We start from the raw sequence: 14,955 nt of genomic DNA on the forward strand, positions 1-14,955 counted from the left end.
AGTTGCAGATTCTTCTATCACCTCTGCATCGGGATGAGACACATCCTGGGTTTCGTCTACTAAGTTTACATCGCTATTAAGTTCCATTGTGTGGTTCTCCGGTGTTGATCCATCATCAAAATCTGTTCTCTCAGCTTGTTTTCCACAAGGAGCTAAGTTGCGTGTAGACACTGTTGTCTCACGCCCGTCTGGCAATCGTACATGAGCTTAATCAGAGTTTCCTTCCAGCAACGTCACCTCCTACACTATTGGTTCATACTTAGAGTTTCTGATAGGACGTCTCATCAACACTTTTCCAGGAGTCATCAACCAGGTTGGTGTGGAAACACCATTTTGTGATCTTCTGGGATGTCCAAACATTCGTTCATGTGGCGTACAATTCGTGGCAGTACAAAGCAAGGATCGGATAGAGTGAAGAGCTTCATCCAGAACTAATTCCCACTTTGTCAAGTCAAGTTGGTAGTTCTTAAGGGCAAGTTCTACTGTTCTCCAGATTATACCATTATACCTCTCAACCTGGCCATTACACTGAGGGTTGTAAGCAGTAGTCCGACCAGAAGCAATGTCGTTTAAAGCGAGAAACTCCTTTAGTTCTTTTGAAAGAAAAGAAGAACCCTGATTGGAGTGAATGTAGCTAGGAGTACCAAACAATGAAAATAACTGTTTCAGTTTGCAAATAACAGTCGAAGAGGACATATCAGGACAGGGGTACGCAAATGGGAATCGTGAGTACTCATCAATGATTGTTAGCATATACCGATTTCTTGTAGAAGAGGGAAGAGGACCCTTAAAATCCAGGCTAAGACATTAGAACGGTGATGTTGCTTTTATTAATTTTCCATCATGTTTGAAGAATCTTGGTTTTACTTCGAAACATACCTTACAGGAAGCAGTCATTCTTCATACCTCATCAAGGGAGTATGGTAAATTTTTGCTTCTTACCCAATGATACATACGAGTTTCACCAGGATGACACATTCTTTCATGATATTGATGAAGTCTGTTCATTTTGTCGCTCATCGAGCACACTCGTGATAGAGAGTCAGCAGCTACATTCAGTTTACCAGGTCTATAAACAATATCATAACTATAGCTCGATAGTTCTAGTCTCCACCTCATGATTTTGTCATTCTTAATTTTCCCCGATATCTTAGAGTTGAACATGAAAGAGACAGACTTCTGGTCTGTTATTAGTTTGAAATGTCTGCCTAGCAAATAGTGTCTCCATTTTCGTACTGACTCCACAATTGCATATGCTTCCTTTCACTATGAGACAGAGCTCTTGAGAAAAAGGCTACAGGTTTTCCTTTCTGGGTCAGTGTTGCTGCTATTACAGTGTCAGATGCATCAGTCTCAACAGTGAAGGGTAGATCAGGATTTATGGGACTCATTGAGGCATTTTCAATCTCTTGTTTCAGTTCAATAAATGCATTTATAGGCTAGCCGTTGCGGATAAAGAGAAAGAGCTGGTTGTCAGAACTTTAATCTTTTCAGAAAATCGTGGGACATATCTTGAGAAATGGGAAAACATTCCTACTGCCCTTCTTAGGGATGATGCGTTTGTGGGCAAGGGGAAGTTCTTTAAAGGTAAAAGCCGATCAGAATCTGGCTTAATGGTTTTGTTGCTTATTGTATATCCAAGGAGACTAATAGATTTCATTGAAAAAGAACATTTATTTTTATTAATAGTCAAGTTATACTTGCTAGCAGCCTTCATCAGCCTGTTTAGGTTCCTATCATGCTCCTCTTGTGTTTTACCACATACTGTTATGTCATCTAAATAAGCAAAGGTGTTATTAAGATTTTCTGCCCTGATTATAACATCAATAACTCTCTGGAATGCAGCAACTCCAATTGTCATCCCAAAAGGACTTCTGGTAAATTGATACAGCTGACCACATGCTTCAAAAGCTGTAAAAGGCTTATCTTCAGCCTTGATCGGTATTTGATGGTAAGCGCTTTTTAAATCAATGGCACTAAACACTTCATAGTTAGCAACTTTATTGACAATTTCTTCAAGATTTGGAATTGGATAGGCATCGAGACTTGTAAATCTGTTTATAGTGTTAGAGTAGTCTATTACCATACGCTTCTTATGGTTTTCGGAGCTGGTAATAAAAGCTTGAGCTCTCCATGGAGATATACTTGGTTCTATTACCCCTTCATGCAATAGTGAGAGAATTTCTTCTGAAATAAACTGATAATCTGTTACTGTATGACAGCGAGATTTCACAGAAATAGGGTGACAATCATGTGAAATATGCTCAAATAGTGAAGCTTGTGGTACTTGATACTTGACTGATTTTAGAAGGATAGGTTTTTATTTTCAGCTGATTTACCAAGTCACTACTCAGGAAACTAGTGGTACTACCAGTGTCAATTAGGGCTTGAGCTGCTTTATCATTTACATTAACTCGGACAATAGCTTTTGAAAGACCTCGGGGATAACTTGAAGAACAACTTATGTGGAACACCAAACCTTGATTTTTCTATTTGAGAGGAAGACTTACATACCTTAACAAAGTGACCCTTTTTACCACAACCTTTATAGTAAGAATTTCATGCGGGACAGTCATTTCTTGGATGTCTATTGAATCCACAGAAGAAACATCTATCATTACTCCCAGAAGTAGCGGCTATGGTTGGATTATTTGTATCATCGTCTTGAACGATTGAATTTTCTTGTTTTAAAACTGAATTGAGATTTGAGCTGGGTTGATATAGGAGGGCTTGTTGTTGTGCGCTTTCCAAACAACGGGCCTGTTCATAAGCATCTTGAAGAGGCAGCTTAAAGTTCTCTAGCAGTCTCTGGCGAATGTGTGGAACAATCAGACCATTTACAAATGCATCTCTAATGCAGTCATCTCTATTTTCTTCTGCAGAAGTAGCTTTAAAATTGCAGTCTTTGCTGAGTATCTTTAAAGCTTCTAGATATTGGTCAACTGATTCTCCTGGTTGTTGCTGACGAGTAGATAACTCATGGCGAGCAAATACTTTGTTCACTGGCTTACAATATAGATTTTGAAGATTACCAATTGCATCTTTAAAATTCAAACATTCACTGATACCTATAAGTATATACTGAAGGCACCACGTAGTTGATTAGAAGTTTCAATTTCTCAGATTCATTTGCTTCTGTCACTTCAATAAAATTTGTAAATGTCCTGAGCCAGTGATTCCATTCCATTGCTGCTGTTGAAGAGTTTGGATCTATTGAAAGTTTTGCTGGAGCAAAATGTTTTTCCATGATTGCAGATATTGTGTTAAATAAATTGTTGAAGAATAAAGATTGTTTGCCTTGAATGAGTAGGCTTTATTTAAAACAATTCAAGTAATGGAATTCATAAGTAAGCGTTAAATCTAGAGAATGAAATAATGATTACAAACATTTAACATAAACAAATAAAATAATAATGTCCAACAACAGCTGGGAATATTTTCTATCACACCGATTAACGATCCTTTTAGTTACTGATGATATGAATTGTTGCGTAGTTAGCTACATGGTTTAGTGCCATCAGGAATTTATTGTGAATAAGACTCGACATTCTTTTCTCAAAATGAGTATCCTATTATTTATCGTTATGTTTGTTTTTAACCTGTAGATGATTTATTATACAGGAATTATACTTTAAGGGTTAACTGCAAAAACTTCCTGACGTAAATCAAATGACATCATCTTAGAACTTGGGAAAACACAATGTTGAGTCTTATTTCCAATAAATTCTTAACAACACTAAACCACATGGACAACAACCATGCAACAGTACATTTCAACTGATTGGTAATGGAGTAGCAGTAGAGGAAGGAGGGATGTTTGTTTTGTGCCTAAAAGGTGACTAACACTATGTAATTTGTGTTGTTTTTTTAAACAAATACCCTGTAGCAAGATGTTTTTCAAGATCTTGTACAACATCCGTTTTCAATTGCAAACTACCGGTATTTAATGTTTTCTCAATTAAACTTGGAAACATAAATGACATCACCCCATCTTTTTTTCATTCATAAATGTAATTTTCATAATTCTTACAGATAACACATTGAGTTATCAATTGAAAACACTTACAGATAAAGATAAACTGTTATTACCTAAATACAGCCCTGGTCTTTCTTTTCTTTTTGAGCTCTTAAGCTGCAACTGTGATGTTTTGTTAAAATTGTGATTTAGTTTAGAATTATTTTGTTTCTTCTTTACTATTATTTCATCTTTTGGTAAGTATGTAGATGGAAAGCTGCAGATGTTCATTATACAAAGTTATTGGTTCTAGTACGGAATTAGGAAATTCAAATCAATAGTATAATTTCTTTTACATTCACTATAACGCGTTGTCAGCAAAAATCACCAGGGCGGGTTACAAAATTCTTCATTTTTAGAAATTTTTTCTAAGGTGATGCTATAAAGAAATTCTATTATGAAAATACTAGGGAATTTTAATACTCTTTTTCTTGACGGCTAATTGCCTCAGTTCTTGAATGCAGGCTGAGAACTATTCACATTTTGCCACTTAGTGCGGCATCTTCAGGTTGGTGTAAAAGAAGTCCTAAAAATCATAAATGTAAGTTATTTGTATTTTAATTTGTTTTTAACGACGGTGATGGTGTTTGATTTTTATTAATGTTGTTATAACCATGTTTATTGCTGTTGGAGCTTTGTACACCAACTGTTTTTATTATAATTAAAAAAAGGTCAATACAAATATTTAATAAACTGTGTCTTTCAACACTTCATGTGTTTAAGTATTGGAAGACGCACTTGCTAATATGCAAAATTCCAATCAAAAGTTTTTGAAACAAGTTTTAGGCCAGGTGAAAATGGGTTAGATCTTCTAACCCCCTCGTAAACAAAAGCATATATTTTTATCCTAACTTTTCCTGAAGAGCAATAATTTGTAACAATTACATCTCAATTTATCATTCAGTTTCTGTAGAAAGTTATCAAAATGCCATTGGTGGAAGCCTCTCTAAAGTCCTCGGACCCAGAGTTGTTTGAGTTGATCAAGCTGGAACGGAGACGACAGTTGAGAGGACTCGAGATGATTGCCTCGGAAAACTTCACCTCGACCGCCTCGCTGGAGTGCCTCGGATCCTGCCTTACCAACAAATACTCCGAGGGACAGCCTGGAGCTAGGTAGAGAGATAGCTTAAATTCAGAAACATAGATTGTAAACTAAAACTATTCATTGGTAACACCAATTTCTCGGATAAATTTCATCGATCAATGTGTCAGTAAGAATTTTAACAATAAAATATATGAAGCTTCTTCTGGGTATCTAATAATACAGGGTTATTAAAAAAGAATGGTGCAAAACTAAACGATTGGTACATCTGTTTCCTTAATTTAAAACAGCTGATTGTTACACCAATGGAAAGGAATGGTTTATAAGTTTGTTTTGACATAGTTATGTTTTGTTTTAGTTGCTTAGTTGAGTACTTCAAAGCCTGCCAAAAAATTGCTACTACAAAACAAGAAAAGGCATTTTATGTTTTAGAATTTGCTTGTACTAATGCAACTGTTAGTGTTCAGCAGAACTTTCAGACCAAATTTAGAAAGGAGACTCCTCATCAGAACTGCATAGCTGGTTGGATGAGGCAATTCAAGACAACTGGATTATTTGTGCCGGAAAGAGTTCGGGCCAACCTCAGATTCCACCAGACACTATGGAGAGAATCGAAGCTATGTTTTCGCGGAGTCTAAAAGCCTCGACAGTCGGTCAAAGCTGGTAGAGAACTTCACATACCGCAGTCCACAGTTTTACACAAGCCCTTGAGACTTTAACTCGTACAAACTGCAGTTATTACAAACATTGAAGATTACTGACAAGCCAAAACGCACAGATTTTTGCCATGATAGTTTCAATTCTTGTTGATATTCTTTGATTTTGTCAACAGGTTTCGTGGTTTTGCAAAATAACCGTTTAGTTTTGCACCATTCTTTTGTAAGAACCCTGTACTATTGGCTAAGATAATAATACTAGAAACTAAATCTATTTAAAAAATATAATTACTGTTGTTTTAAATACTGCCTTTTTAGTTTAACGGGAACATTCCAGGTACTATGGAGGCAACGAGTACATAGACAAGATCGAGGTGTTGTGTCAAAAGCGAGCTTTGGAAGCCTTCAATATCAGCCCAGAGGAATGGGGAGTGAATGTTCAGCCGTATTCTGGATCTCCGGCCAACATGGCTGTATATACTGCCTTGTTACAGCCCCATGACAGAATTATGGGTAAGGGATGTAGTTGATATTTTACAGTACTTTTATCAGTCCATAGTGCTAAACAGAAATAATCTGCTGGTAGTGACAACGCCTGCCTTTTGCAATCAGAAGGTTGCAGGTTCAATCCTGAGAAAAGTCAAATACTTTTTGAAGATTTGGAATTTGACCCGGATGGCCTTGATAAGGGCTTTCAAATGATTCTAGCTATAGAACTAGCTGGTCTTAGGTCAAAAGCCAACTTGTGAAAGGTTTCACTTCATACATTCAAGTCTTATCATTCACTCCATCTTTTCCAAATCAAGAACAAGTAACTAATTTGACTAAAACCAGTTTTTTGTATACAATTTGTGTCCTGTCAACAATTTCACAAACAATTGCTATGATATAAAAATTACTGTGATTATGACAGAAAACTAATCAGAAAACAGAATAATCAGTGATACCACAAAATATTAACGAGCTGTAAATATTTCTAGGATAAAGATAAAATACAAATTCTTTATTTTTTAGGTTTGGATCTTCCTGACGGAGGGCACTTAACACACGGTTTTATGACAGCAACAAAGAGAGTTTCAGCATCTTCCATCTTCTTTGAATCAATGCCTTACAAGGTAGATCCAGCAACCGGGCTCATAGACTACGACAGACTGGCGGAGAACGCAAGACTATTCAAGCCCAAGATGATTGTTGCAGGTAAAATAGATAGACCAAGGTTTTCTGTGACGATAACAAAATTTCAAATTAATATTTTTATTGATCATAGTTTTGGCTTTAACACGTTTGCTGCTATGGACGTTCCGGAAAGTCAGCTGGGCCACGGCGCCAGGAGCTAGAAACGTTCCGGAACGTCACCATTCATTGTTGTTTAACTTTGCCATGGATAAGTCAGCTCGTCACAAGCGTCCTATATTTCTTTGCAGCTCGTGGGGACGTACTTTTCTGACAATAAAAAATATAGTTTCCCAAAATCACCACCAGGGTCATTTGGAACAGGGCTTTGTTCCACCTCTTTCCTGCTAGATAGCGACACTACTTTACCGACTGTAACCTGGGTAGTGATTGCTATCTATCAGAATCACTTAGTACTATGTCCAAAGCCAGTTTTATTGCAGAACATTGCCATCCAGTATAACTACTGTTGTTTTTACTGTAATTCAGTGTATCAGCGGCAATGTCACGCAGCAACCGAGCGTTAGTTCAGCTCCTGGCGCCGTCCCGGCATCTAGCGGTCAGCAGCGAACGTGTTAAAAGAGTGAATTGTATGATAAGCTTACAGTGGACTTTGAAGAAAGAGTATAGAATCAGAATACATTTTTAACCATAGATTTTTCTAGGGAAACACCTCATGGACAATCTTTAATCCTATTATGTGACTAATTTTACAAGTTGTCCTTCCTGGTTGATCTTGTAAAAAGTCAGTGGATGCGACAGGAATCAGTGCTTGACATTGGAACACATTGTCGAAGGCTCAGTTCAACTATGTTCATGTTATTCTGAAACTAACTAAGTTGTACCATTGTACCATGTCAAGAGCTCTTTTTTAAGTCTACATCAATGAATACTTCAATCAAGGCATAACATACCAAAAATGGTATCATATACAGTTGCATAGCCTAATAAGGTTAATTTACCAATAAATTATTTGATCCGAGTAAATTAACTTGAGGTGATTGGTTATTATGAGTAATTCAGGTAACTGGTCCAGATGAGATTGACATGAAATCTTACTCCAAGTAACTTCCTCTCAACTTGAATTAAAATCAAACAATTCTCAAGGAATATTGGTTTCCTGACGATATATACCTTTTTTTATTTTGTATGAAACCATATCGATAGTTTGGTAAAATATTCAACAAATATTGAAGAGGAATCTAATTATTCTTTGAATCCTTAGTTACAAGACTGATCTTACCGATATTGTAGGTATCAGCTGTTATCCTCGTTCGCTTGACTACAAGAGGTTCCGAGAGATTGCTGACGAGCACGGAGCCTACCTTATGTCAGACATGGCCCACGTGTCAGGTAAGTTCAGCTTTAACTGTGTTTTTGTTTCTTAAAGCTCTTTAAAAAAATAGTTGGATACTTTATTTTGGAAGAACTGCTCAAGTCTCTGCCCTTGGTACCATATAATATTAATAAAAGCTGTGTGTCAAACATTCAGGCAACAAAAGTTGGAATATGTAAGACAGGTGGTCCTATTGCATACCTTTGTGGCACTCCACAATTCTTGTATTTTCAATGCAAACCATTGAGTTTGTTGAGTGCAAACGTTTTTATGAACTAGTTTTCTGTAAATTTGTAATACGGTACCTATCATTTTCAAAACAAATGGTTTTACATTTTTGAATAGGTATTACAAATAGACCATTTTTATACGTGAAAATGAAAATGTTCAAAAGGGATTAATGTTGAGAATGACTTGTTCCTTGAAATAAAACAATGTTGTTACTCCCCTACAATGCAGGAGCCCATTAGTGGCTAAATTAACTGTTTTGGCAGCATGGTACTGATGGGATACAACAATATAGTCAGTAGTCAGTACTTGAGGTGTGATTGGTTGTTATTGCACATTTGAAAAATAATTGTTCTCACAACAACATATTATTGTAGATATGTATAACTAAATCTTCAGTAACATTGTATAGCATGATGATGCTGCATAATTTTTCAGGGCTTGGCTGTGGTACTGTAAATATTCTGTTGATGAAGGACTGTAATCTCTATCAGTATCCTTCATTGCAAGGACATACTGACTCGAGGAACCATAGAAGTTTATTTGTTGGATAACCAAAAATAGTTAATCATTTCCAGTATGGTAAATTTAATTTAACCCTAAACCTTTTCTCAGGTCTGGTCTCTGCTGGAGTTATTCCTTCGCCCTTTGAGTACAGCGACGTTGTCAGCACCACGACTCACAAGACTTTACGAGGGCCTCGTGCAGGAATGATATTCTACCGCAAAGGTATGACATAACCAAAGAACTATTTTTTTTATTCAATTTATAAGATGAACTGTTCAACATTTTCAGAAGCCTAAAAATGATATGCACTTAAAATTATTTGCTTCTGGGTGCTGATGTAGACATCCCATTTATGACTAGCTAAAGCCAGTTTTTTATATAAAAAAAGAACAAAGTTGAAAGAGGCACTAACAGAGTTTGCTGAACTCTAAAACTCCGTTTCCCCCCTTGGAGATGGCCCTGTTTGATAGTTGGTGTGCTATAGCTTACGATAAATGAACCACTTACCGTGGTGTAACCATTGTTACTGAATTGTCTGGCTTGGTTGAAAAGTTGATGTTTTTGACGCTAATCAATTATTTACTCTGACAGCTCTTTTAACTACGTTTTTTCCTGTAAACTGCCTACAATTGAAATATCTACTTCTCTCTGTTATCAAAGATTCAATCTAATAGTTATTTGTGCAACTAGTGAGCAAAGGGAGTAATTGACTCACTCAAGAGAAATACTTACTCACGAGCCTTAGGCGAGTGAGGAATGCTTTCTCGAGTGAGGCAATTGCACTTTGCACTCGAGTTGCACATTATATTTTTCCTATAGTTACCATAAAACAAATAAATTGGTAAAGAAACATGACATATTTTTACACAGAAGTGAACTTTTAATGTGATAATGTGAAGTGACAAATACAACAGTACAACAGCTGACCAGTTGATTTACAGCCAGTGCTACCAACGTATTTCGCGTGCATACGACCTTGTCTGCATGTTACGCGCTCACTATTTCGTTCCTTCATGTTGCAAATCTGGAGTGAGACAAAGTAATTAGAGTGAGACAATGTTAACATTGTCTCACTGATGAGAGAATTGGCCACTTTGCTTTCTCAAATCAGTGAGAGAACATGTACATTGTTAGGTAACTGTAGGAAAAAGTTTTAGTTGTCACTAAGCAACTGCCCCATGATTACTTAAACGTATAAGTTTCTTCCAGGAGTAAGGAAGGTGACAAAGTCCGGAGAGAAGGTGATGTACGACCTAGAGAACAAGATCAATCAGGCAGTGTTCCCGGGACTACAGGGAGGACCTCACAACCACCAGATAGCAGCTGTGGCTACGACACTGCTACAGGCACAGAGTGACGAGTATAAACAATATCAGCACCAGGTAATGTAGACAACAAGCCTCAAACTTATAGTATAACTTATGGCTTTAAATACTTATTAATAGTGTAGAACTTCAATTATCCGAATCAATTGGGACTGGAACTCATTTTGATGATCCAATATTCGGATAATTGGATTTTAACAAAAAAAAAATAGAAAATGGACAATAGACAAATTTTTTCGGATTTGTTGGATTTTGGATGATTGGAGTTCTATTGTACATTTTTGTTCAAACTTTCCACTCCCCGGTAGGGTACATAAAAAAACACGGCTTTTTAAATTTTAAACTTTGGTTGGTTTTTCTTATCAGTTTGGCAGTTTAAGGTAACTGAGTTAATTTTCTCAATAAAATAGTTGAATGTTTAATTATCTGAGTTTGATATTCTTTAATATTGCAATTCACTTCCTGCACACAAGCTTTGTTTTGCCAGGATCTAATTTCAGAGTGTGTCTTGTATCATTGCATTTTAGAAAGATTTTAGATACCGAAGTAAACATCTAATTTATTCCATAGACTAACCAACACAAGTAGACTTCTCATCCCATTGTAAATTTTGAAGCTTGTTTTTCGTGTCTAGTTCATGTCCGGAGTCACTGATTGCTAGTGTTGACGAAATTTTGTTTCTATTATTTTATGGTTAATAATTTCATGATTTGTGCTTTGCCGTTTGGTTTTATAACTAGGGAATGAGTTATTGTTTATAATAAGATCGTTTTATTTAGTTAAACAAGTTTTTAAATTACTGAAACGAGCTGTTGGCCCGTCCTACGTACGGGAATTGAGTAGTCAACTAAAACAAAACTGAGGTTATATCAATATTTCTATTTCAAATCCAAGCAAAGTTCAAACAGTTAAACATTTACCGGTTAACAAACATCTGCCAAGATGAATTTAAACATGTAAACATTGTTATTTTCCTATTCTTTCCTCAAAAAGTCGAACAGAAACAAAAATAATTTGCATAAGCATTCCTTTTAAGACTCCTTTAAAATTAAAACTTAATTTCTAAAAAACTGGGACCCTAAACTAAAATTATGGCTTTAACATTCCCTAGTTCTCAAAATTATCTTTCTTTCAACACAAAAATCATGAAAATCCATCAAGTGGTTGATTCAGAATCGTGAAATAAAAAAACCTGTCACATTTTAATATTATAGATAACAAGAAATTAATTGTAAACAAAACACAACCTATTTGACTATGTACGTTTTGGATAAAAACTGGTGACAACGTTAACATAGGGATGGAAATAATTCTATCAATAATCAATGGTTATATATGTCTGAAAATGCATTGAATGTTTCACAACAGGTGGTGAAGAACGCCAAGGTATTATGTTCCGGGCTGGAGAAGAGAGGTTATAAGATCTCCACTGGTGGCACAGATATCCATTTGGCTCTGGTAGATGTACGTCCGGCGCAGCTGACTGGCGCCAAAGCAGAGTTTATACTTGAGGAACTGAGTATAGCATGCAACAAGAATACTGGTAAACAATTTTCTTTTACTTTGTATCATTAACTGTTGGCAAAATTTAACACCACATTGTCATTTTTAAGGTGTAGCCAGTTTTAGAAAAACAATAGACATCATCGTATCATGTATTGAGTCCCCTACAGAATTAACTGGTAGAAATTATAGAATTTGGTCAAATACAAAAAATGTTATTCAATCCAAGAGAACAAATTACTGTAGACTACTGTAACATATTTTATGTCAGATCAACTAAGTAACTAAAGCTAAAGGAGAAAATATAATTTTAGAATGTAGAATCTCTGTGAAGCTCTTCCACCATGCATCAAGTAATCTACCCACTGAGAAATTGGCTTATGCAGGTTTGCTGTAATAAGTGTATTTTATCTTTTTTCTATCTGCATGTTGCTATCTGTTTCAACAAAGACGGTAAAGCCCACTGCACACATAGCAAGTATTTTATTATTGTCAAAACAGCCGATTCTTGAGAGTTGAATTGTTTCTAATATCAGCTGTTCAGACGATTCCGTCAGCCAGATTTACAAGCCGAATAGAACTGTGTAGTGACTTAAGAGCAATTCAGCGTACAGGATTAATCATGTCCACACAAAAATGAATTGCCTCGACTTTATAAAAGTTAAATCAGGGGTTTTTTTGATTTTTTACATTATCAAAAAAATAAACTGTATTTTTCAGTTCCTGGAGATAAAAGTGCCATGAATCCAAGTGGGATAAGGTTTGGTACTTCTGCTCTGACTACGAGAAACTTCAAGGAACCAGAGATGGAGAGAGTTGTCGACTTTATAGATAGAGGTAGGCAGTGTGAATCAAATAATATTTTTGACAATTAATGAAAATAATAAGACTTAGTCGACTTTACACAAAAGCCTCTTTACTTTATCATCTTTACAAATTCATAAAACATAAGTGAAAAAAATATGTAAAATATGGTTTCTCTCCGAATTTGAGGGGATTATACGTTTTTCTCAAAAACATTTATTTAGTACTTCTTTATTTGAATCACTGTACTAAAAAAATTCTACTCGTGCAGGCACTAAAAAAATGTGTTTTAAGAAGAATTTTTACTGTAATTATATTAGTTCAATCAGTGGAATAGTCAGTGGTTGTGATTTCTAGCTCAGACCATGGATAAAACAGAATGCCTTAGTAGATTTCTTATCCTATGGTTCAGCTGAAGCCAATTTTATTATTAGTTCTGTCCGGTGTACTGTAGAGGTCGTGTTTTGTTTACAATTTGTTTCTTGATATTTCAGTCCCTGTAATTTAAAACCTCGTTTAATTAATCAAAATAAAAAGATCTAATCATAAACAATAAGTCATACTCTATTTATATAACCTAACAGTAAAGCATAAATCTTGAAATCAACTCTAAAATACGAGTAATAGAAACAAAATTTCGTCGACACTAGCGATCTGTGTCACCAACATGGACTAGACAAGAAAAACGAGCTTCAAAATTTACAACGGGATGAGAAGTCTACTTGTGTTGGTTAGTCGATGCTCAGACTGAGTACAAGAGCTATGTTCTATAGTTGGTAATAATTTTAAATAGGCGAAGTTATTGAATGTTGTTTTTAACAGCCATTTTTATCATCACATGTTTTCTCATAAGTTGGCAGCCTAGCCTCCTTCATTAAATTTTAAAACTATTTTTGTCTTTTAAGGTTTGAAGATAGCCCAAGAAGCTCAGTTGAAGGCAGGACCACTAGTAGCTGACTTTAAAAAGGTCATTTTGGAGGACAGCGTAATAAAACCAAAGGTGGAGAGTTTGAAGCATGAAATCGAACAATTCGCTGAAAATTTTCCCATACCTACATTCCACCCAGAGATCTAATTATGGAAAATAAATCATTTATACACTTTTTTAAGAATTTATTCCTTCCTCTGTTAATATTTTAATTGGAAAATATTTACGATTAATCATCTGAAATCTACAAATTATGATTTGATTTGACACTAACTGTCCTTTTCTCAGGGACACAAATTATGTGTCTTCTTAAAGATAAAGTCTATTTAGATTGGTGAGTAAGTTGGGCATGTGCACAAGAAGTAAGAACTCTTCTTCTGCCATTGTTGCTTTTGTTATTTTGCACATGTACAGTCATCTAAACAATTAATTGCTATCAGAATAATTTCACTAGCAAAATAGGCTATATTATTTTACTTCGGTCTATAGTCCAAAACTTTTATTTGGTAGAAGGTGCTGACTAGTTTTGTTGCAAAAGCAACATTTTCAAAGTGTGAAACACATAAAAATATCAGAATAAATATAAGCGTAAACACTACACAAAACACAGGCATAACACGTAACAAACCAAGATATCGCTATACTGGTAATAATCGGACTTGGCTAAGTTTGTTTCATGCACAAGTAAGTTTGTATTTATGAGTAATTACAGCAGTTCTCAGACCCAGTGTCCCTCCCACAAGTAACAATAGTAAATATAGTAATAAGTATTTATTACTCCACAAGTAATAATAGCTATTTACATTACAAGTGTAGTAAGAGCGTTTTTACATCACGCAGGTGAATGTTGTGCAACAAGCGGAAGCGAGTTGCATAATTCACCTAAGTGATGTAAACACGCTAACGCGTAACGTACAAGATTTTACCTGACCCGACAATATACACGGGGTTACGTACAATATTTTTCATTATCCATTTCACTCATCTTCTAACAGTAACGTTCTATTTCAAACAAAAGCTAGGTTAGGAAAATACTTTAAAGCATAACAATAACATTCAAGCGCACATATGATTTCTAGCGTTGAACGTCGTTGGCTCCATAGAGGTATATATTTTTAAGTTTAGCACTCAATGTTATTTAAATGGGTTTCATTACCTCACCGAGTGAGTTTTTTCAACTTTACATCACTCGAGAAGTAAAGAAGTTGTATACATCACGCTTGGGATAGGGAAGTTTAACATGGCGGGTTAGGTAAAATCTATTACAGTAATAATTACAATAATAATCTTAAATACAAACTATTTCCAAGTTTACAAATCACAATGTACAACAAAACTTATAATACTTTTTGTTAATTAACTAAAACAATTTGTTCTAACTTGTGAAAACATATTCCGCCCAAGAGAAGAACAAAACTTCTGTGTGTGGAACTTCTGA

General features: G+C 35.4%; 1 protein-coding gene across 2 annotated transcripts; it reads left to right on the top strand.

Moving 5' to 3' along the window:
- The first annotated feature begins 4,138 nt into the window (after positions 1-4,138).
- LOC128999840 (serine hydroxymethyltransferase-like) lies at positions 4,139-13,682 on the top strand. Of its 2 annotated transcripts, none has more exons than XM_054426546.1 (10): positions 4,139-4,212; positions 4,920-5,128; positions 6,051-6,226; positions 6,728-6,910; positions 8,141-8,239; positions 9,066-9,179; positions 10,167-10,339; positions 11,651-11,825; positions 12,506-12,622; positions 13,495-13,682. In XM_054426546.1, the coding sequence occupies exons 2-10, from the start codon at positions 4,941-4,943 to the stop codon at positions 13,662-13,664; spliced, it is 1,395 nt and encodes a 464-aa protein (XP_054282521.1). In that variant the 5' UTR covers positions 4,139-4,212; positions 4,920-4,940; the 3' UTR covers positions 13,665-13,682. The 2 variants fall into 2 exon arrangements, with proteins under 2 accessions (XP_054282521.1, XP_054282522.1); XM_054426547.1 differs by having other exon boundaries at positions 4,154-4,212; positions 4,929-5,128.
- Positions 13,683-14,955: the final 1,273 nt, after the last annotated feature.

This window comes from Macrosteles quadrilineatus, unplaced genomic scaffold, assembly GCF_028750875.1.
Source record: "Macrosteles quadrilineatus isolate MER2022 unplaced genomic scaffold, UCM_ALF_1.0 Scaffold_8__2_contigs__length_117827958, whole genome shotgun sequence".
Classification (NCBI taxonomy): Eukaryota; Metazoa; Arthropoda; class Insecta; order Hemiptera; family Cicadellidae; genus Macrosteles; species Macrosteles quadrilineatus.